This window comes from Trachypithecus francoisi, unplaced genomic scaffold, assembly GCF_009764315.1.
Source record: "Trachypithecus francoisi isolate TF-2019V2 unplaced genomic scaffold, Tfra_2.0 Lachesis_group4, whole genome shotgun sequence".
In the NCBI taxonomy this organism is placed as follows: Eukaryota; Metazoa; Chordata; class Mammalia; order Primates; family Cercopithecidae; genus Trachypithecus; species Trachypithecus francoisi.
The window spans coordinates 35,367,120-35,391,325 of record NW_022681469.1 but is presented as its reverse complement, the minus strand read 5'-3'; the positions used below and the strand labels follow the sequence as shown (position 1 = coordinate 35,391,325).

Here is a 24,206-nt window from a genome sequence, read left to right as displayed (position 1 = left end):
GTCAAGGTAAACTTTACAAAATCTGGCATTCAATCAAAAATTGCCAAACATGCAGGAAAAAAACTAAAACAAAAACAGGAAAAGATGACCAATAGTGAAAATAGGAATAAAACAAAAACTGACTCAGATGATAGCAGACAGGACATTAGAACAGTTGTTATATCTGTAGTCCATACATTTAAAAACGTAGCTAGAGCACAGACTGAACATGTATTTTAAAAACACACAAATCAAACTTCTAGAAATGAAAACCACAATGTCTGAAATGAAAAATACAGTGGATGGTTTTAATGGCAGATATTGTAGCCAAAATATTTGTGAATTTAAAGGCATAGTAACAGCTGCTATCCAAAAATACACAGAAAAGGAAAAAGTGAGGAGGAGGAGGAGGAGGATGAGGAGGAGAGGGAGGAAAAAAATGCTGTACAGCAGTGAGGTATGGGACAACTTCAAGCAGTCTAATATATCTGAAACTCAAGCCCAGTAGGGCCGGGGAAAAAAAGTAGATACTTGAAAAAATCATGTCTGAAGTTTCCAAACTTGATGTAAACTTAGTTAACATCCAGCATGATAAAGAATAAAAAAACTGCACAAAGGCACATCATAATTGGATCCCTTCAAACTACTAGTAAAGAGAAAAATCAGAAAAGCAGTCAGAGAAAAGAAGATACATTATGTACGGAAGATTAAAGAAAAAAACAATAGCAGATTTCTTGCCAGAAATAATGCAAACCAGAAGATACTGGAGCAGTATCTTTAAAGAACAGAAAGAAAAACCTATCAACCTATAATTCTATACCCAGAGAAAACGACTTTCAAGAATTCGGATAAAATATAGACTTTTAAGTTATGTCAACCTGAAAGAATTTATAAGTAGCAGACCTGCACTATAAGAAACATTTTAAAACAAGGAAAGAAAAAAATAGTTATCCTTCTCACTGAAAGAAAATGATACCAGAGAAATACCTAGATCTAGACAGATGAATTAAGGGCACCAGAAATGATAACCAAGTGAATAAATACAAGGTTTTTTCCCTTACTATTTAAATGTTTCCAAAAGATAACTGAATCTTTACAGCAAAAACTATAAAAATGTATCATGGAATTTATAACATTTGTAGAAGTAAAATACATGGCAACAAAACAGCATAATAGCCGGTAGGGCTACATCACTGGATGACAGGGATTTTTCTGCTCCACTGTAATCTTATGGGACCTTATTATATATGTGGTCCATCACTGACTGAAACACCATTATGTGATACATGACTGTAACTGGGTATTATTTTGTACTTCAAAAAAAAAAGTTAAAGAAATGGGTAGTGTATATATAAGAAAAGTATAAAACTATAGAAGAAAACAAGACAAATAATAAAATAAAATCTTGCTTTCCAATGGAAAGCCTCAATATGTCAATTCTTCCTAAATTAATCTACAAATCCAATGCTACTCCAAGTCAAATCGAATGTTTTTTTGGTAGAGGATAAAGCCTTAAAAAAAAAAAAAACACTAAGCATATACATATTAAAACAGCCAGAAAATACTGAAGAGTAATGAGAGACTCTAATCAAACTGTAGCATCATTATGAAGCTACACTAATTAAAATCCAGTGTACTGGCCAAGAAATAAACAAATGAAAGAAATAGAAGAAACTTCAAAAGTAAGTCTAAGACTTAGGGCTGTCTAATCTTTTGGCTTCCCTGGGCCACATTCAATCGTCTTGGGCCTCACACAAAATACATTAACACTAACGATAGCTGATGAACTTTTAAAAAATTGCAAAAAAAAAAAACCTCATGTTTTAAGACTGTACTTGAATTTGTCTTGGGCAGCATTCAAAACCGTCCTGGGCCACATGCAGCCCATGGGCCACAGGTTGGAAAAGCTTGGTCTACGTACTCCTAGTAATTTAGTAAATTATAAAAGCAGCATTTCAGCCAGGCGCAGTGCCTCACGCCTGTAATCCCAGCACTTTGGGAGGCTGAGGCGGGCAGATCATGAGGTGAAGAGATCAAGACCACCCTGGCCAACATGGTGAACCCCATCTCTACTAAAAATAAAAAAGTTAGCTGGGCATGGTGGTGCATGACTATAGTCCCAGCTACTCAGGAGGCTGAGGCAGGAGAATCGCTTGACCCAGGAGGCGGAGCTTGCAGTGACCAGAGATGGCGCCACTGCACTCCATCCTGGGTGACAGAGCGAAACTCCATCTAAAAAAAAAAAAAAAAAAAAAAAGCATTTCATATGGGTGGGAGAAAATAAATTGCTCAATAAATGGTGTTGGGACAACTAGCCATTTACAAAAATAAAAAGCTAGATTTCTATTACATTCATTTTCCAAATTCACTTCCAGAAAGATTAAAGATTAAATGTTCAAAATAAAACCATAAAAATACTAGAAAAATGTGAGTAAATATTTTTGCAATTCTGAGTTAGGGAACTTGATATTATAATAGAAAGATTATTCCACTTACTACAAAAATTGTTAAACCTGTACAATGACCAAAACCAAATACTTGTCAAAAGATAAATGACAAACCACAAAAAATACTATAATACAGAATTATTATCTTTAACATATAAAGTGCTCCTCCAAGTCACTAAGACAAAAACAAATGATCCAATAGAGAATTGGTCTAAGGACAAGAAGCGGCAATTCACAGAAGAAATATAAATGGCCAAATGACATGAAAAGATATTGAACTTCACCAAAAACTATGAATTTAACAAAAAGATATTTTCAATAGTGTGAGACTGTCTACAGGGAAAACGATTACACCCATTAATAGAGGTTAATTAATTACACATAAATATAACTTGATAAAAGGCAATAATATATTAACAAAAAGGATGCAACAGATATAAACATGGAAATATATAATATATATTAATAAAAGTGAAAAAGTTAAGTTGCAGAACAATATGCATACCATATTTCTAGCAAATTAAAGAGAGTAACACTTTAGCACTTAGCCAAAGCCATCCTCTTCTAATGCTGGCCAAGTAAAACATTAGCTAGACTGTTCACCTTCACAGATCTAATTCCACTGCCACAGCCGCAATAATCAACACTAGCGTCCAAAGCTCTAGTTCCTACTATCTAGCTATTTATAGTATGAGGTCCTGTTGTCATCAAGAATTCACAAACCAATTAAATACTGCCAATTTTTTCTTCACGTTTCTGGTATCTAGCCTTGGAATGACAACTAGATTTCATCTATCATGAACCTGGACAATTGGTAGTGATTGCCTCTAGGAATACAACAGGCAGTCAGAGACCATGTCTGAACTCAGTAGGAAAAAAATGCTGTGATTGTTGGTGTCTGCTATGGACACACAGATCAAGGACTTAGTCCTTTTATTTTTGCTATACATCAGGGTGTCCAATCTTTTGGTTTCTCCAGGCCACATTGGGGAAGAATTGTCTTGAGTCACACACAAAATACAGTAACACTAACAATAGCTGATGAGCAAAAAAAAAAAAAAAACCAAAAAACAAACAAAAACAAAAAACTGCAAAAAAAAAAAACTCACCATGTTTTAAGAAAGTTTATGACTTTGGGTTGGGCCACCTTGAAAGCTATCCTGGGCCGTGGGTTGGACAAGCTTGCTCTAGAAGCTGCCACAATCCAGGTTTCTTAGTCAGATCTGATGTGCTAAACTAGTAAGAAATTTAGTAAACAATAAACTATTACTCAATTATTTCTATTATGAATAATAATTTCCAATTTTCCTTCTCCAGATCCTTCCTATCTTGAAATTTCTTGAAGGAATCTTAGTGTTTCCTTACTGTCTAGGGAATAAAGTTCAATCCTTTGAAGTTCAAAGGTCTTCCAAAATCTAGCCTCAATTTACTCTTCAAACTTACCATCTACTATCTGCCCAAGCAAATATCATTCTCAATTCTAGCCAACCAGTCTCCTCAATACCTCCTAAAATTATATACACATTTTCTACCTCAAACTTTTGTTTATACATTTCTCGATATAAATACTCCCCAACTAATGATGGTTCCACTTACAATTTTTCAGCTTTACAATGGTGCAAAAGCAATATGCATTCAGTAGAATCCATACTTTGAGTACCCATGCAACCATTTAGTTTTGTACTTTCAGTATGGTATTCAATAAATTATGTAAAATATTCAACACTTTATTATAAAATGGGCTTTGCGTTACATGATGTTGCCCAACTGTAGGTAATTGTAAATGTTCTGAGCACATTTAAGGAAGGCTACGCTAAGCTATGTTTGGTAGGTTAGGTGTGTTAAATGCATTTCTGACTACAATATTTTCAACTTATCAGGACATAATCCATCATAAGTAGAAGAGCATCTGTACCTGATAAGTTGCTTCCTTGTTTCTGACATCAATTCTCTAGGTTATTTAAGGTTTTTTATATTCAAGTCCCACAATGATATACCTATCTCTCCTCTCTATTATTCAAATCTTTTATACATGTATGTGTGTGTTTGTGTGTGTGTGTGTGTGTGTGTGTGTGTGTATATATATATGCTGGTTTAGAGCATATATCTTTTTATGCATAATTTTTGTCTTCCTCAGCTTTACAGTGAATAACCGAGGGGTAAAACCTGGATTTTCCTTATCGCTCCCTCATATTCCAAGATACTGGGAGGGTGTTATGTACTCAGTAAGTCCTCAAGACTTGACTATGTTTCACTAATAAAAATCATTTCAGTTTCTAACTAGCGCATGTATTAGTAAAGGAGTTGATTGATAAAACATATATATCTCATACATATGTCAGATATATTTCATATATATTATCTTATATATATATCTTTCATTTAATCACATTTTCTTAAGGGGCTTTTCTGTATTTACCTCTTCAACATTACTCTATATTCAATTATTTGGTCTCTATAAAAAAGGGTTACAATTCCTCTACAATGCATTAACTCCAAAGAGAAAATAGTGTTTTCTAATTAGTTTTACTCTCCTATATGCTATTATATAACTCTCTAATACTTCTGAGACTACTAACATAGACGCAATAAATAAGATTTTGTATTATATTTATGAACATGGTTAAGTATGCCAAATGTCTCCTAATTACTAAATACTTAATACAGCTGGTCCTCAAATAACATCCTTTTGTTCAACATCATTTTGTTCAATGTCCTTTCATTCTAACTTTTTTTTTTTTTTTAAGAGACCAGGTCTCGCTATGTTGTCCAGGCTGGAGTGCAGTGCCCTCATCATGGCTCATTGCATCCCTGAATTCCTGGGCTCAAGTGAACCTCCTGCCTCAGCCTCTGGAGTAGCTGGGACTACAGACATGAGCCCACCACTACCAGCTACTTTTCTTGTAGAGATTAGGTCTATGTTGCCCATGCTGGTCTCAAACTCCTGGCCTCAAGTGATCTTTCTGCCCCAGCCTCCCAAAGTGCTGCGATTAAAGGTGTGAACCACCACACCCAGCCCATTATTAACTTTGATGAGAAAAGAAAATCAATTTCCAGCTGGGCCACTATCTGTGTGGAGTTTGCAGGTACTCTCCACATTTATTGGGTTCTCTGGGTACTTGGATTTCCTCCCACATCCCAAAAATCTGCATATTAGGTTCACTGGTGTGTCTACATTATCCCAGGATGAGTGAGTGTATAAGTGAGGTGTGGGTGTAGGTATGAGTGCACCTTGCGATGGGATGATGTCCTGTCCAGGGTTGGTTCTTGCCTTATACCCTGAGCTGCCAGGATAGGCTCCAATCACCTGAGACTGAAGTGAAGTAACTGGGTAGATAATTGTCTTGTTTTTATTACTCTTTCTTAAACGTGTTACAGCTTACATTTATTTCATTAATTAATATTAGAAGTGTTTTTGTCTTTATTTAGACATTTGGTGATATTTCTGTGACCATAAATATGCTATAGAAACTTAACTCTTGTTTATACCAATTACCCTATGGTAAAACTGGTTTCATTATGTGTTGTTTCACCTAAAGTCACAGTTTCCAAGAATCTATCAATAATGCTAGGTGACCTATAAGAATTACATTTATAGTATACCCTATTACTGTGACTATGAATGTATAACTTGTTTTGTTTCGAGAACCTTTAGAGTAAGAGTGAACTCTATTAACAAAGCTATGACTTCCAGACAGAATAAATTATAACAAAGCTCAACTCTTACCTGCTCTTTTAATATTTGTTTTTCTACTTGAAACTAGAATGGGCTACCATTATACTTCCATTATTGACAAAAGTGAAATAAACGAGACTACTACATGCATGTGTTTCCTTGGGAAAATCTTGTTCTTACCAGTTTTCATAAAGACTTATAAAAAATCTTACTATAGAAGTAAGAATACTGATGTACATGGTAGGAGTTGCTCAGCAGCAAAACAAGTAGAACCCAGCTCCTCTGTACTTTGGCCAACACTTAAGCAGCTCCAATTCTGTATGTTATGAGGAATCTTGAATGTCCTAATCAAACCTGCTCTCTAATCAAGACTTTATTTCTAGACTTTACAATTTGATTTTACTCACAGATACAATTTTTACAAAGATAACTTTTTAAAAAATGGTATATTTTAAATAAAATCCCTACAACTGTCCACAAAAGAGAGATGGCCAAAGAGTGACTGGCAGAACTTGGTGTAGGAGACACTGTTCAGAGGGCCCAGTCACATCTTTCCCTCAAGAGCTGTGCTTTCTAATACCCAGAGTACAGCAAGAACAGAAGTTAAATAAGCAAGAAAGACAGTAAAAGATAAAACCCAGTCCTTCGAATCTTAAAAGGATGCCTAATTTAGGCATTCATTTGAGTTTCAGAAAAGTTCCGTCAAAGGTTCTAGTGTCTCTTGGTATGCGGTTTCAGGAATATAAAATTCACTAATAAAATAAGCCATAATTTCAGCACGTTGTCTAGTGCATTAAAAAAAAATTTAAGAAAGGCAAGATTATTTTAATCACACGGATGAATCCCCATGGTAATCTCAATTTTGAACCAGTCTCTAAAATAACCAAGTCAATTCATTGTAACAATTAAGTCTATTACTTAAACTAAAAACCTATGTTTTTAACGTTGGAAAATAAGCAGTAACATGTAACACCTATCACATCACTAATACAATTTCATCCAGATTTAGGATTCTAGATGGAATTGGTTAACAAAAGGGAAATTCTTAAAAATAACTCCATCTTAATCAAAAAAGCAGTTTCTAACAACCCAAAAATACATTATAATTACAAACAATAATTCTAAGTTAGCTAAAAGTTGATAATTCTATTACTAACACCTTTTTATTCTGTTCACTCTGTTGTTTTAAAAGTGAAATGCCTATTAAATTACAATGCTTAGAAAAAGGTGAATTAAAAATGGGAATTTTCAATGAAATAATTCAGGATTATCTACCTTCTGCTTAGATATATGTCATATTCGTCTCTGCTGTGCAAAACAGAGTTAACATTAGGCCTGTTCTCTCCCCTGCTGGTATCTAGAATAGTTAAACTGATTAAGCATTAAAGCTGGAAAGACTGTGGAGTTATCTTGTCCAACCGCTCATTTTCAAATTAGAAAAGTGAAGTTCGGGAAGGGAGAAATGGCCAGGCACGGTGGCTCACACCTGTAATCCCGGCACTTTGGGAGGTTGAAGCGGACGGATCACCTGAGGTCAAGAGTTCAAGACCACTCTGGCCAGCATGGTGAAACCCTGTCTCTACTAAAACTACAAAAATTAGCTGTGGGTAGTGGCACATGCCTGTAGTCCCAGCTACTTGGGAGGCTGAGGGAGGAGAATAACTTGAACCTGGAGGTGGAGGTTACAGCGAGCCGAGATTGTGCCACTGCAGTCTAGCCTGGGCAACAAAGCAAGACTCTGCCTCAAAAAAAAAAAAAAAAAAGTTCAGAATTCCTGTTCACATTCACAATGTATAGTAGTAAAGTATGGACTAAAATACAGGAACTCCTAACTTTTTCATCAGGACCCCTTTCTTCCTCTTCAATTCGCAGCCAGGGAGGCTCAGGCTGCCCAGACACTCCCCAAAGAGATACATTCAAGCTGTTCCTTAACTTTTAATTTACACACTCTATAATTAACTGACTTTAAAATTGTTAATTTACCTAAGTCAAAACAAATACAACATAGAGTTGAAAATTTTACTCTAAATCCTCTCTGCCAGTAACAGGAAATCTAAACTGAGCACTAAATAGTATTAATAACAACTTTCTTTCATATGCTCCTCCAAATTCCCCGAATACTGTGTGTCATGGACTCTAAGCATCTTCCATAATTATTGTATACTCTTTGAAATCCTTGACTAAGCCCATTTTACAAATCTAGACATGAAGGCTGAGACTAGTTAAGAAATTTGCCTGTATTATAGAGCTAAGAATAAGCAGAAACAAAATTCACAATCCAACCATTGGACTTTTCTGAATCTCTTCTTGTGCTTATAGCTACGCTGCATCACATACATTTTTGTGCTAATCTTTTTCCTCTATACTAGACAAGGGTATCTTGTCATCTTTGTATATTCCAAATCCAGTGAATTTTAACTTCTATTTTTCCTTACTACTCAAGGTGAAATACATTCCCAGCCTAAACTTTCCACCAGTAGTGCCTTACTCAGGCCAACATCAATACAATGATCCTGCTAAGCATATCCTTCCCTGTATGCCTATTTAAGAATCCCTACCCAAAAGGTCTGATTCAGAACAGAAACAAACTACTGTTAGACAACTGTTACCACCTATATTAGTTCAGCAGCAGAACTAAACCATTTTGGTCGCATAATAAATGAAGACTAAAGTCCAGATACCATGTACATTAGAAACTGAAGGGCTTAACAACCTAATCAAGCAATGAGAAATGCAGAACAAGCTCCTAAAAAATAAGCAAGTGAGCAATTATAATTATTCAATCAATCAGTAAGTATTCACTGATCTGTGTGCTGGAACTTATAAAAATTACAGAATACTACCGAGGCATAAAGTCTATCTCCAAGAATTAGAATGAGGAAACAAAAAACTAAAGAAAATAAGCAAGTTAAAACAAGTGCTGAGGAGATAAAGGAAATAAAGATTAAGGTTGATTAATAAAAATGGCTTAAGTATCACTAAATCTTGAAAAAACAAACCAGGTGAGTATGGCAGGGAAAGATAATGCTCAATAACGTTATCAACCCCAATCCATATAGACCAGATATGGCTGTTTAATGTTTTACTTTTCCCTAATCCTTAGTTTCTCACTTATTCAGGACTATACATGCTGAACTCCACTTAGCAAAATTGCACATACTCTTTATATAAAATTAATTGAATGACACTACATGAAAGGCAACAGATATAACTACAAAACAAGACCTAGTAATCTTATTTATAACCTTCTTAAATTGTTCTCCCTTCATAATACTACCAGCTAATGAATGGCATCAGAACTATTTATGTAAAAGTACATATCATGTATTATATATCACCATGAAATCTCAACTTCCACAAAATGAATTTTGTGGTAAAACAAAAGATTTACTGATGATTTGCCTCCTCCATGAAGCCAATCACCAATCCAGAGTCTCATTAACATTTAGGCATATTTGCAGCGAATGAGAATAAAAATATGTTTCTTTCTGCTGGTGGTTATAATGGCTGCCTTTATTGAAACTCCCTTCCCTCACCTTCTATATATAACTGGGACTAATTTCTGCTGGAGACTTTAATTGTTCTTGAATTCCCAAAGTACTCTCTTAATTTAGGCCCTCATCATATTTCACCTGCACTACTATAAAACAACTATCTGATTTCCCTTGTCTTTCCCTCACAATCCTCAATCCCCGTTCTATACTGCCTCCACCTTTCCCCTGAAAATTTTCTAAGTCAAATATGATCTTGTGAGTCCCCATTAAAGAGTGCAATACTTCCTCAATACTTCTTAGTAGTGAAATGTACACTGATATCTTAAGCGGTCAGAGAAATGCTGTACTAAAAGAATTTGGTTTAACTTAATTGAGCTTCAATTTGCAAAATATAGACCAAAAATTGAAGAAAAATCTATTAAGATTTCCAATGTGCTCAAGGATTATCCTATCAGACAACGTGGTCTTCAGCAGTGGTTTTCAAACTGTGATATACTTTAAAATCTTCTGTCAAGTTTGCTAAAAATAAACATGTCCAAGCTTCACCTCATATCCAGTGATTGTGAATATTATCTAGGAATTGGGTCTAGGCATATGCATTTCTCATAATCTCCACAATGATTCCAATGCATACCTAAATCTGAGAGCCCAAGCAGAAGCCCTTCTTGCTCCCTAAGAAACCTAACAAACTTATTAGTAGGTCTCCTAACTTTTCAAGCTGTTTCATACCTCTCATCAGCCTAGGGAGTACCTGTTTAAATATAAATATTCAGTTATCCATTTTAACAAGCTTTTACTCACCCTCTCTCCCACCATTCTCTCCTTTAATCCCCTAAACCTTTATAAAAATAGTTTCCATATATTTACACAGTCTCAATCCACACAACTACCCATGAGATAGTATCCTTGTTTTACACATGAGAAAACCAAAACTAGGATAGGAAGCTTAAGAAACTTGTCCAAAGTGACCCCCAGTTTGAACCCATATTTGCTATTACATAGCGAAGGTATTTTCTATTGTGAAAAGTAGCCTCTTACACATCACTCTGAAGCACTGACTTATTTTTATTTTATTTTATTTTATTTTATTTTTTTTGAGGCGGAGTCTCGCTCTGTCGCCCGGACTGGAGTGCAGTGGCCAGATCTCAGCTCACTGCAAGCTCCGCCTCCCGGTTTACGCCATTCTCCTGCCTCAGCCTCCCCAGTAGCTGGGACTACAGGCGCCCGCCACCTCGCCCGGCTAGTTTTTGTATTTTTAGTAGAGACGGGGTTTCACTGTGTTAGCCAGGATGGTCTCGATCTCCTGACCACGTGATCCGCCCGTCTCGGCCTCCCAAAGTGCTGGGATTACAGGCTTGAGCCACCGCGCCCGGCCAGCACTGACTTATTTATCAGTTTACACGTTTCCCTTTTTAGACCTAGTAAGCTCCCTGAGGACAAGTATCAGCCCTTCTAGATTTTGACCTCAACATTCAATCAATGCATGTTTGTTGAATGAAAGAAGATATGAAGCTCCTCCAGAGCTAAGACTGTAACTGCTTCTGTTTCATTTCTTGAATTCTTAAATAGAGCTCTGAGTACACTTCTGCCTAACACATTTGGTCTGACCTGTAAATCTTACTGCTGGATTTATTATGAGACAATGTATTTCAGTAATGTTTTAAAAGACAAAAAAACCCTGCATAATCAGCAAAGGGAGGAAAAGATTATTTCAAAAATTAAAATATCACTCTTCATTCTCTATTAACTAGGGACTTGAAATTTTGAAATTAGTATTTGCAACGACTTATCCCACAAAAGCAGGCAACTGACACAGTGTGATTTTTAAATGACAGAAATGTAAAAGGTAAAGTTAATTAATAAAAGATGGCATAAAGAAATTAAGCACTGAATACTGACAGCCTATTCAGCAATCCACTTACACTAACCAACGTGCAACATCATTTTTCCCTATTACAGTATTTTTCCCCATCTGCCATTTTTTGAAACCAGTAAAACTACAGGTAAGCACAGAACAATTACTATACTTGTGTATAAATGTAATGTCCTTTCTGCGTAAAGTTAATGTGTGTGGTATGTAGAACAGAGTACGACTACTTCCTTTTTGATACAGGTTACACAGCTAATCTACTAAACCAGCAACTGAATTTTTTTTTCATTGGAGGTAACTAACATTCAAAGTGCTGGAGATTTTCCTAAACTGAACATATGCAAACATTAGTGGTGCTTTAAGAATCTTGTATTTTAATTAGTTTTTGGTGAAAAAGGCAAAGTGGTCATTCCTTTAACACCACTTTTGGAAATAAATCAGTAACAAGAAAAAAATACCCTTCTAAAACAACATGATGTAGTGGAAAGTACAATGGCATAGGACTAGGAATGAGGAGTCCTGGTTTTCTGGTTCTGGTTACATTGTTAAACTGCTGTATGACTTGGGCTCATTGGATCAGTTCTCTCATTTGTTGAAAAAAGTGTGTGTGAACGGGGAGGGGCTTAAAGTTGTTACCCAAAATTCTCGTTTTGAGCCACTCCTCTTGTTTCATCCTTCTAATCAGGAAACTCAATGTTCTCTAAGGTCTAAGCTCCGAAATTTGAAACATATCTGAAATTGAATGGAACGATTCAATCTCCAACTGGATGGCGCAAGACACAAAGGGTGGACTCCTATGAAGTTAACAATTAATCCAAGAACTTTCCAGAAATTGTCTAATCCTAACTTCGTAAAGAAGCAGGTGAAATCTGGTTTGGCATACCTAACATTAAAGGAGTTATAAAACGGTATTGCTCTGTTGAAATGTCCGTGTTTTCTGGGTTCCAGTGGCACATACTCTGCAGGTGCTAGCAAACAAAGTGGAGAGAAAGGGACCCAGCCAGGATTTCAACAAACCACACTTCAACCCAGTCACCGCAGTATGAGTCCGACAAGGCCTATACCACAGAGCAGAACCTCCCCACCCCCAGAAGTGCCAGCAGCCAATGTAATGAATGCTTCCGTCAACAACACACATTCCCCTTCCCACAGCAGAACTGCTCGCTCCCAACTGGCCATCTGGGGTTGGAATTGGCCGCACAGCACCAAACTAAGAATCCTTCTCGGCCCCAAAAACCAAGAACTACCAGAGATTGAGGTTTCCCTGCGCATGGCTGCGGGTAGAGCAGCACCCCCTCCCACCAATGGGGGAAAAAAATCAGTGGGAAGGAGAGTAGAAACCAGGCCTAGACAAGGTTGCTGGAGAAATAAAAACTGTTTCTCTTTAACGAAGAGCAATAACATTTTTTTACCCCCTCTAATCTGAAGAGAGCCCAGGCTCTTGCACTCGACTTCATTCCCTCCTGGAATCCTAATGGGAGAGTAAAAACCACCTTCCTTCCCCGACCTATCCACTCCTCAAACCTGGCATTGTTAAGGAAGGTACCCCCCGATCAAGTAGGAGGAGGTGACGCGAGAGCTAGAACAAGGACCCAGATTCTGGGACCAAGCGACTCTTGCAAGAAAATCCCCTTGTGGCCTGAGAGTAAAGTTTTAACCAGCAGCCAGGGCGCGGACCGAGGCCCGGCCAGGCTGGAGGACAGGCCTGCGGAGGTGACACTCCCTTGTTCCCCACAAGCTCGGGGAGGCGGCGCCCAACCGCCACAGCCCGCACCCAGGGAGCAGGGCGAGGGCGCCGACGAGGGGCCGGGGCTGGCGGGAGGCCTGGCCGACAAGCGGGACCCTCCCCGCGCCGCTCCCGCCTCCTTCCCCACTCCCACTTCCCGGCCGCCAAGTCCGGGCCCGTAAGGTAATGTCAGGGGTGGCGACGCCGTTCTTGTCCACTGACCACACATTTCTTGCCGAGGAAAGTGAAGAGGGACTCGTTCTCCTGTGGGGTGAGCAGCAGGGACCCCACGTTGGTGACCCTCCGCGGCGGCGGCGGCTGCTGCTGGACGGAGCTCATGGTTTCGCCGGCAGGGTTGGGAGGCCAGGGCCGTCTCCTCCGGCGAGTGGGCGAGAGCTCGTTCCCCCTCTCGGTGACAGGGGCGGGGAGAAGCGGAGTCAGAGGCGCCACATCTCGCAGCTCCTCCGGAGCGGGGAGGAGGAGGAGGTCGAGGGACGCAGACGCCGACGGCGGGCCACCTTCGGGCCGCGCTGAGAAAGGGAAGCTCCGAGCTCCTGCCCGGCCAGGATAGGGCCGGATGGTCGTTGTCCTCGCACTCCGGCGACTGCGCTAAACTCCCAACTCCTCCCCCAACCCTCCCGCAACGGCGGCGGCGGCGGCCGCACAATCCAACATGGCAGCGGGGACGGGCGAGACCACAGGACGGAGGGAGCGGGGGAGCGCACCGGAAACGCGCGGCCGGGCCCGGGAGGAACCCCCCGAACTCGGCGGCGCGCCTCGCCGCGCCGGCCCGAAGCCACGCCCCCTTCCGGCCGAGGCCGCGCGGAGCTAAGTGGAATCCCGGTTGGTTCGGGGCGCAGGCTTTCAACTTCGTCCTCTGGCCTCTGGCGTCTCGGCTTGTCGGTTGGGTACACAGACTCAGCTACTGCTGCTTGAAGAGAAGATGGGTGGAGACTCCTCGCCGCCGCCGCGCCGCCGGCCTTCCTTGGGCGGACGCACACCTTTGCGAAGCGTCAGTGAGGAGCCAGGGCCCGTCCTTGAAATAGCTCTTATTTCTCAAGCGCGGCAGCGTGACGCTCGCTCTGCGGGTGCGAGAGGCCTGCGATCTGAAGACTGAAAACTGGGGAAGAGATGCTCTCCCCTATGCTCCTCGCGGGCTTCGCTAGGAGCCGCAGGTGCCTGGGATTTTCTCAAACTTTGTCCAAACTTCAACTGTGGGAGTGGAGGAACAAACAGGCCTCTCCCAGAATTGTGAAAGAGATCGCCCTAATGGATGTAACAAAAACAAATGCACTTGACTTCCACCGCCTGCCTGGCGTGTCACGTGGGTTTAATGTATGTGTCATATTTAAATTCAAAGTATTTTCTTCTAAGGGCTCAGGACACATTTTTTTTCCCCTTTATCGTGAATTGGAAAATAGCCCAGGATATTAAAAGTTATCTAAGATAACCCCTTTGTTCTGTAAGTTAAGTACTAAACGGCTTAAAATGAAATTTTGGAATCTAGAGACGATGATGCAGACTGCAGTGAGTTATCAAATATGCATGTCACTGTTCTCCACATTAAACATTTTTGTTGCATAAATTCATGTCTGGTAATTGCTTAATTTCAATAAACAAAAAAGTTATATGTTAAACAAGACATCTATAACAATTACACTTTGGTAAAATTGTTGGATGTTAACATCTCTGATAGCGCCAATAGAAATCTCTGATGTACTAACCAGACTGATAAACCATTGTCATGCACTTTGAAAATAATTATAAAGTATTAAAATTAAAGCTGTCCTTAATGAAATAGGCTGAGCAACAATAAATTTACAAAGGAAGATAAGAGTGGATAGCATTGGGAAGTCTCACATAAAATATGGAGATTTCAAAGTGAAACTTGATTAATAATGTTAGGGTAAAAAGTGAATTAAAGCAACAGGACTATTTATAAAATAATTAGATTTAGAAAGCAGTAGTAGAAATGGAAGTCTGGAGTTGCTTCTAAATTACAGATCTAACAAAGCTAGAAGCTAAATCAGTTTGTCTTTTATCAAAACTGCAACCTCTGTAAGTTGAAAGCATAGTGACAAGAGAAAGCATTACAAATTCTTGAGAAATAATAGAAATTAAAGCTCTTCTTTTCAAACCTGTGAACAGGTATAGTGCCAGAAGTTTAAGATTCAGATAGACCCAAGTTGTAGTTCTTGTTATGAATCTTATAACCCAGTGGACTTTGGACAAATTACTTCTCTGCGTCTCAGTTTCCTCATCTGTAAAATGAAAATAATTTCTGTTTCATACAAGTATAGTGTAAATAGGGGTAATTACACCTACTTTGAAGTTGTAAAATACAAAATTACAACTAGATAGGAGGTGTAAGTTCTAGTGTTCTGTAGCACTGTAGGATGACTATAGTTAACAATACTGTATAGTTTCAAATAGCTAGAAGGATATTGCATGTTCCCAAAACAAAGACATAATAAGTTTTTGAGATGATAGATATGCTAATTACCCTGATCTAATCACTATACCTTATATGTATTGCAACATCACTATGTACCCCCATGTACAGTTATTGTCTATTAAAATTTTTTAAACTAAAATTATAAGGCATTAAAAACAGATATGACATGTAAAGTACCTGATACATAGTGGTTACTCAAGTATTAGTTGTCGGCCACTGACAGTCCTTGCCTATGGTCTGTTCTGCTTTCCCTGAGCTAAGGGATCAAGACTTAATATGTGTATTCTTACCTTTGTTTTAAGTCTGACTGTTCAAAAACTGTCCTTCAAATTTACAATTGTACATAATTTTTCAAAACTATAGTGAAGAACTTGATAGAATTTCTGATTAGGCCATATATTATGCCAAATAAGTTACATATATCCCAGAATGCCAAAATAAAACTTTTTAAAACTGTAAATCCAGAGATAGAATCCTATTAGCTTCTAATTAATAAAAACTGAAAGATTAGCAAATTTTATGTTAGAAATACCAGCTTTTAGAACTTGTAGACCACCAAACTATTTTGAAGACAGGAGACAGTAGTGGGAGAGGGCTGTGGGAAAAAAAAAAAAAGGCCATGTGATGATAGGTGAATGGACAGTAGCTGCCTTGAAGAATCTATCTCATTCTGAGAATCACTGAGTTCCAATCATTTCACAACCTCTTACTAGCCGAGACTATCTATTGTTTTATTGATTTTCTTTTCCTTCAGGAAATTTTATGACTTATCTAAATGCAATTTTTCTTTTACTATTTGCCCTTGTTCTGTTTTCTTTAAACTTGGAGATGGAAAATTATGACCACAGTAGACTTTTTTCCTCAGGTCCAACCTTTCTTTAATTTTCTCCAAATGTTTAATATAGTCCTTTGTCCACAAAATTGCAATTTAAGTTCTTGTCTTCTACCCTCCATTGTTATTTTTGTTTTTCTCTGGGCTTTTTCCAGCTCTTGATGTTGAAAATGTAAGCATGAACATTTCACTGGAAATATGACTTCCTTACTCATTTAAGCCTGTGAACAAGCAGTATTTGGGGATTCCCCCCTTACCATACATAAAGGATTCTATTTTTCCATACTCATCCTGAAACCAAGCAGTACTAGCTGTTTTTGTTTCAAAAGTTTTAGCAAGTCCTTTCTTTCATTCTTGATAGCATATCTGCTGTTTGGCAGAACACAAGACATCTTTTCTGTCTGTTTTCTTTGGCAAGTTATTTCCTTATCTCAAATTCTTTTTACCCAGTTTGAGAGATTGGATTTTATCCAGGACATAAGCATTCTGTTTCCCTTCAACAGAGTATCTTGAAGTTTGTAAGCTCAGTTAAGAAGACTAGGGATTTTATCTTAATATACATATAAAATGCATATGCTAGAAATACCAGCTTTTAGAACTTGTAGACCACCAAACTATTTTGAAGACAGGAAAGAGTAGTGGGAGAGGGCTGTGGGAAAAAAAAAAAAAAAAAAAAAGCTTTATTAACGTGTATATGAATATAACCAAAAAAAGGCAATTCTTACATTTCATTTCTTCCATTCGACTTTCCTTACCTCAACTAGAATCTAATCTAGTACTTCATTTTCTTCTTTCTTTCTTTGGTATGATCTTTTAAGGTAAAGCCCTCATTTCAACAGAAAACATTAGGGTAGCTCATTATGGAAATGAGGGCATATTTTCAGATACATTCCTGCTGTTATCCTTATGGGTACTTTGCAAGCTTCTCTTGTTATGGTTCTCTGTTATATATATTTCTTCCCAAATGTCATTGTTTATGTACTGTTACAAGTCCTCTGAAACACCCTATTCCCCTTGCTAATGTTAATAATTTAAAATGTAGTGACACCCTTTACTGTGGGGGAATATAAAGGTGGCAGAATGCACACGGCATTCAGCAGCCATTGTAGCCATAATTGCTGCTTGGCTATGGCAGAACTGATTTATAGACACAGAACAACAGCAAATCTGAATGCTGCAAATGTGGATTTGCAGACCAAGTGCAGGAGCAATGAGTGCTACTTCTCCCATTCAACCTTCACAAATGTCATGTGTTTAAAATGTTCATCTTGTAAAATATCTCTGCACATCTTTATGTAAATGTTGCATATAGCAATGCTTACAAGAATTTGTTCTAGTACATGTTATCCCAAGTTAAATGTTAATTGTTTTATTTTGCATCAACTAAAATCTGAAAAGTAAGCTAGCACACCATTTTTTTTTTTCTGCCTCTCGTTTTTAAATTCATTTTAACTACAAACCCCTTTGGGCTTTCTTTTTTAGGAATAAACAGTTTATTTACAAATCATTCTGATTTCTTATTGAAGTTAGTGGAAAATTGAACACTTATTCATGCTACAAAATGACCAGTGATAGTTACTACCATTATATGACCTAGTCTCCAAATACCTAGTACTTACCTGTAATCAAGAAATGATGTGAAGAGCTAAGTATGTTATAGTTCCCAGGATGCTGCTTCCTGGTTTTCTGGCTGCTCTTTAACTTTAATGAATATTCACTGGCTTATTATTATTCCAATTGAGACAGGAACAACATTGATTCCTTTATTGTAATGTGCTCAAGGTCAATCTACGTTATAAATGAGTAGGCAGATTGGATACTTCGGAAAATTTGAAGATGCCACATGTCCCCATTACCACATTGACATTATTGGGGTCAAGGATATGGTCTCTGCTACCACATAATGTTTTAAAATCAATTATTTTTATGCAAATGATAAATGCACATAATTTAAAAAATCAAATAGTAGTACAAAACTTAAAACAGCATAAAACAGAAGTTACATTCTTGTACACTTTAACTTTGTTGAATTTTCCCCCCTCAATAATTTGCTTAAATTTTCTTTCTTTTATTTCTTCTATATTAACAACTATGAAGTCCTTCCTCATATTATTTTCCACATAATCAAGTGTATCAGGAATCTATTAGACTCACTAATTTTAATCAGAGACCTGTCTCCCAAAGCCATCCATCATCCCATGTTAATCTGTACTGTTGCTACATGGCTATTGTCTGGAATTTTACTGAGTTACTATCCTGGGATTTCCCTTTATCTTTCTGTGTTAGACCCTCTGTTTCTTGGAATCTATGTCATCCATCTTGATGTACTCCCTTGTTTTGATAGTGTATATCCTTTAGTGACTTCCTAAGAAAAAGTGAATAGGTAGTAAAATTTTGAGACCTTGCATATCTGATAGTTTTATTCTAATCTCACCCTTGGTTGATTAGTTTAACAAGGTAGAACATTTCAGGATGAATACCAGTTTTCTTCAGAATATGAAGGTGTTATTTTATCGATTTCGAGCTTTCTACATTGCTGTTGAAATCTGAAGTTATTCTGATTCTGATCTTTTGTATGTGACTCTTTATGACCTCTAAAAGTTTTTAGGATCTTCTGTTTGTTTATGGAATTCTTACTATAGTGGAATACTTTCACATTTATTGTACTGGATATTCCAAACGCCCTTTTTATCCAAAAACTCATGTATTTTAGTGCTGGAAATTTTTCTTTTGTTATTTGCATATTTTTCTTCCCCTTAATTTTTTTTCTTTTCTCTTTCTGGAATGCCTGTTGGTCAAATGTCAGATTTCCTTACTCACTCTATACAATTAGAAACTACACCCAGTTTCACTGTGGAACTACTCCAGTGAGTCCTTGACTGTTGTCATCTCTGGGCAGAGATACTATAAATTTACTGCTAACATTGGGAATTGGAAAGTAGAATCTCTTCTGAGATTCTAAAAGCGAGGTGTTTCTGCTGCCACCCTTGCTGCCCTATGCCACATGCGTCTTCACTTTATGTGTTTTCAAATCATAGTTGCCCATGGGTGTGTCTGATTAGGGAAAGGTCACATACCTGTACCCTAGCTGCAAAAGACCTGTAGATTTCAGGCTCAATGTTAAGGGTCTGCAGATTCATAAGGTCAGAAATTCCATGAACACAGAAAAGGTAGTCAAAAGGTACTCAGCAGCTAGTGAATTCAACTGGGGACAGTTGAAACTTTTCTTCCACTTAATTTTTTTTCTTTCTCTTTCTGGAATGCCTGTTGGTCAAATGTCAGATTTCCTTACTCACTCTATACAATTAGAAACTACACCCAAGTTTCACTGTGGAACTACTCCAGTGAGTCCTTGACTGTTGTCATCTCTGGGCAGAGATACTATAAATTTACCGCTAACATTGATGACTGGGGAGAGGGGCTTTGTTTAAAAACAAAGCAATAATATGAAATATTAATGCTTTCCAATTTTATCAAGATGATAGCATTTTTGTGTACTGAATTACATGCATATTACATATATAATAAAATTGTAAAACTCTGTATCTAGGAAGTAAGCAGTATTTATTTACTTTTGTCTCCATACAAAGTCTTTAATAAGAACTAACATTGTTTTTTCCCCCACATTAACTAGGTTGCTTGTCCTTAGAAAGTTGGCAATGGTTGGATGGGTTAGTACTATATGTTCATACATGTTGATGTCATTTATCTATAAATAGTTATTTAGCTGATTCATTAAAGAAAATTGAAGTAAGTCATTTTGATATAATAAATTGTCAAAGTCAGTGATATACAGGCTTTTCATTTGTAAATTATAATTACTTTTAAAATGTTTGTCTCCTACATTAGCCTCAAAGCTCTCTAAGAGCTGGTATCATGTCTTATTCATCTTTGTATCTTTTTAGTCTTAACATTGAACCTATGCATTATTCAATGTATATTTGTTGATCAAACGACCACCTTTGATTCAAATAAAAATATATGCATTTTTTATCAGGTACAAAGAATCTGAGATCAAATAAAGAGAAACTACAGTCTTGCCCAAACTCTTCCACACAGTACTAAGCATGTGGTATTCTGAGAGCACCTGGAGAGAAAACACAATACATAAGAAATTGCACACAACCTAATGGGAGCAGGAGCAGGGCTTGTGACAACAGCAATAGAAAGGAATGACCTCCACTTGATATGACCCAGCAACCTAATTCAAGCACAGAGGATAAACTGATTTTTTTTTTTCGTCCTGAGTGAGCTCAGGTGTCGAGGGGCCTAGTCTGAGAAAAGAAATGTGTGTCATATTTTAGGAATTTTGGGGAATAATAGTTTTTCGCATGATGTGATTGCAAAAACAGTAAGTCAAGTCTTGACTTGGTCTTAGAAAGCAACTCTGGAAGCATATGGAAGCAAGCTCAGTATCCAAGAGCATTGGAAACTGAAGTGAAAATAACCAGGACAAAAAGTAGGCAGGCATCCCAGTGGACTGGGGGAGACTGACCAGCAGTTCTCATAGCAGTATTACCATCATCTGGGAACGTGTTAGAAATGCATGTTCTCAGGCCCCACTCTCAGGCCCCACTGAACCTGAAACTCTGGGGATAGGACTCATCAGTCTATGTTTTAACAAGCCCTCCTGGTGATTCCAATAAGTAGACCTTCAAGACGACCTCCAGGGGATGAAATTTACCACCCCCACCAGCCACCTTCCACCCTTTCCCAAGCATATAAGGCTTATGGCATTACACAAACCATGTTTGAATCATATTCTTTTGGGGGGACGGAACTGGTAATGAACCACCTGGATTTATTCTTGTCAGTTTAAGACCTAGATAGGATAGAGTCTGTAGGTAGAATGTCTTCATTGTTCACACCTGGCAAAACAGCCGCAAGGGCAAGCAGGTATTTATTTATCACCTATAGTTTTTCTAATCTGAGTTCTGATAGTAACTAGCCATGTAATCTTAGTAAAATCACTCAACTTCAGCATGCTTCTCCTTACTCATTTGTAAAATGAAAGGAATGACTTAATGATTGCTAAGGTCCTTTTCAGCTCAAAATTATATAATCAATCCCATGTTTTTTGGATTTAAAAAAAAATCCTGCATTTTAAAAAGCAATGGGTGAAAAGTGCATAAGGGAATATAAACAATTTCATGTTTTTTCACTATTACAAATCCTTTTTTGGTGGTATGAAAATGAATATATAAGCCTTATCATAAGCCTACTCTATTGAAAGAGGAGTTGATAAGAATACAATCCCCTGAACATAAAAATCCTGCTTTTAGTTACCTCAGAGCAGGAAGGAAGGGTAATTGGTGACTATGGTTTCATGAAATTATTGATCTAATATTTGTCATTTATATTCAAAACTGGATTGCATAATACTTGATAGTTGTTACATCAGTCATGATTCTCAGTTCCCCGTGGCTGGAAATTAGTAGTATTTATTGATTTTTTTGTTTTTTGTTTTTAAAAGAGGAAGAAACACATTGAACAAGCAAACAACTTAGAGTCGATGATCACATTAGAATAAGTTCCTCATTCCTAGTTTAGGAGTCATTCAGCTCAATATCTTTACTTAGAATCAGTTTAAAAATTAAATTACATATTCGCTTTCTCACATTCAATCTTTTCCTCCTTTTAGGAAGATATAAGAGAATATTGGCACTTTTCTTTCACCTTGATCCTCTTGATACTGAAGCTATTGTGTGTTTATGATATGTTCTGTTAGATTGGGACTTTGAACTGATAAAAGAGGAAAGCTATAACAAGCATCAGGGCTGACTTGGTATGTTGACTCAGTTCCCACATAATGATGATATCTATATGCATGCACATTATAATGTTCTGACACACAGAAGGAAAATGTGTTACCCTGTCTCAATTTCCTGTTTTAATGCAAGTCCATACAACATCCTAATCTTCCTCAGGCTCTCCAAGCACCCTTGGATTTATTGTGTCATAAGGGACAATTCACAGATTGCCTCACCTCAGCCTGAACTTACTAGAGAGTCTTCTTTTGCTCTCAGTTCCATGGAGAGATAGCAGCATTGTGATCCTTGGACAATGTGATTGAAACAAGGCACTCAAAACTGTGCCTTATTGTCATTATCATCCAGAGAGGCCCACCAAGCCTTGTTCTTGCTGGAAAGGCACGAAAGGAATAGCAACATGTCCTTCATTTTGAAGGACATAGTTTTACATGCCTCAGAATAACAGGCCCCCAGAAACATCCGTGAGGTATCAGGCTCCTATATTTCATGGCATTTATATCCTCCAGCATTCATTTATGTGACCAAGGACATAGTGTACTTGCAAATTCCTGCTCTACAGGTCATTTCAGCATGACGTTATTTTGCACAATGAGCTAGTCCGATATCAAGTGGAATAGGAAGATGGTCTAGGATAACTGACCTCTGCTTAAAAAAGGAGCTGACCTGTGAGGCTCACAATATCCTTCCCATAAATTCCCTTTTACTTTAGCTAGCCTGGGTCAGATTCTGTTATTTACAAAAACTCTAGGTAATTCTGAACTGGAAATCTTAGGTCTTCTAAAACTTGTACCAGGAAGGTGGTTACAGGCAACAGATCTTTCAGAAAACTGGGTCATTTGGCATTGTTTACCGGGCTATACTGAGGCAAGAGGTGGTGAAACCCTCATTCATATTCCAAGATGGGAAACTAGCATCAGACAGCTGAGAATTACATTACTGCCTCTGGTTATTAGGATCTAGAAAATTCTGAGGTTCTAGAAGACTTTATGGCCAGGATCAGCAAACTATACTCTACCTATCCTGTTGCCTGTTTTTGTAAATAGAGCTTTTTGGGGGGACACAGCCATGCTCATTCTTTTAGTATTGTCTATGACTGCTTTCATGCTACAACAGCAGAGTTGAGTAATTGTACCAGAAACCTTATGACCTGCAAAGCCTCAAATGTTTATTATCTGGTCATTTACAGAAAAAGTTTGCTAACCCTTGCTTTAGGTAACTGCATAGTTTTTGCCATCGAATAATATAATGGTGAGGAATTCAAGAATTGTGAGATAGCATTAGATAAATTAACCAGTAAGAATGAGTGAATGTTACCTCTGAGGATAACCTGCTACAGGTATATTTTATGATAATTCTGCAAAAAAAGTATATCCCTGATAGTTACAGGACTGAGATAGCCAAAAATGAAACCCATGATTTGATCCAGGGTTGCTAAACTAATAATTTATGAATTAAAGTATCTTAAATACTTTGTAATGAGATAGGAGATGACCATGAAAATAATTTATAACAAAGACATACAGTCTATCTTTGTGTAAATTTCTTACAAGAATCATAAACTTAGGATGATATTTGTTTTAAAAAAAACAAAACAGACAACTGTTCAAGTGTGCTGATCTTTCCAGTGACAACAAATCACTGTTAGTAGATATCTTTGAAGAAAAGAAAAAGGAAGTACACATTTACTATGTTGCTTCAAGATTTTTAACCATAGTGAGAAAGTAACTACTTTTCAAAAGAAACTTACATTGTCAAAAGCATGTTTTGAAAACAGTCACTTGGAATCTTGTCCATCATTATGTGACTTTAAAGTTCAAAATGATAAAATACGTCACCTGTAAAAACGTATTTCTAAGCTTAAAAACAATCTTTGAATACAATTGAAAAACATAAGTATTGTGCTTAAATAAGCAAACCCTTGTGTATTTCTCCCAGGTGGGTGTACCTTCATGTTTT

General features: G+C 37.6%; 1 protein-coding gene across 1 annotated transcript in view; it reads right to left on the bottom strand.

The window, feature by feature from the left end:
* WASL (WASP like actin nucleation promoting factor) overlaps positions 1 to 14,793 on the bottom strand; it is a 67,236-nt gene extending 52,443 nt beyond the window's left edge. Inside the window, exon 1 of the mRNA XM_033195052.1 lies at positions 13,415 to 14,793. Coding sequence (XP_033050943.1) covers positions 13,415 to 13,531 — 117 coding nt within the window. The 5' untranslated portion in view covers positions 13,532 to 14,793. The remainder of the gene's footprint in view (positions 1 to 13,414) is intronic.
* Positions 14,794 to 24,206: the final 9,413 nt, after the last annotated feature.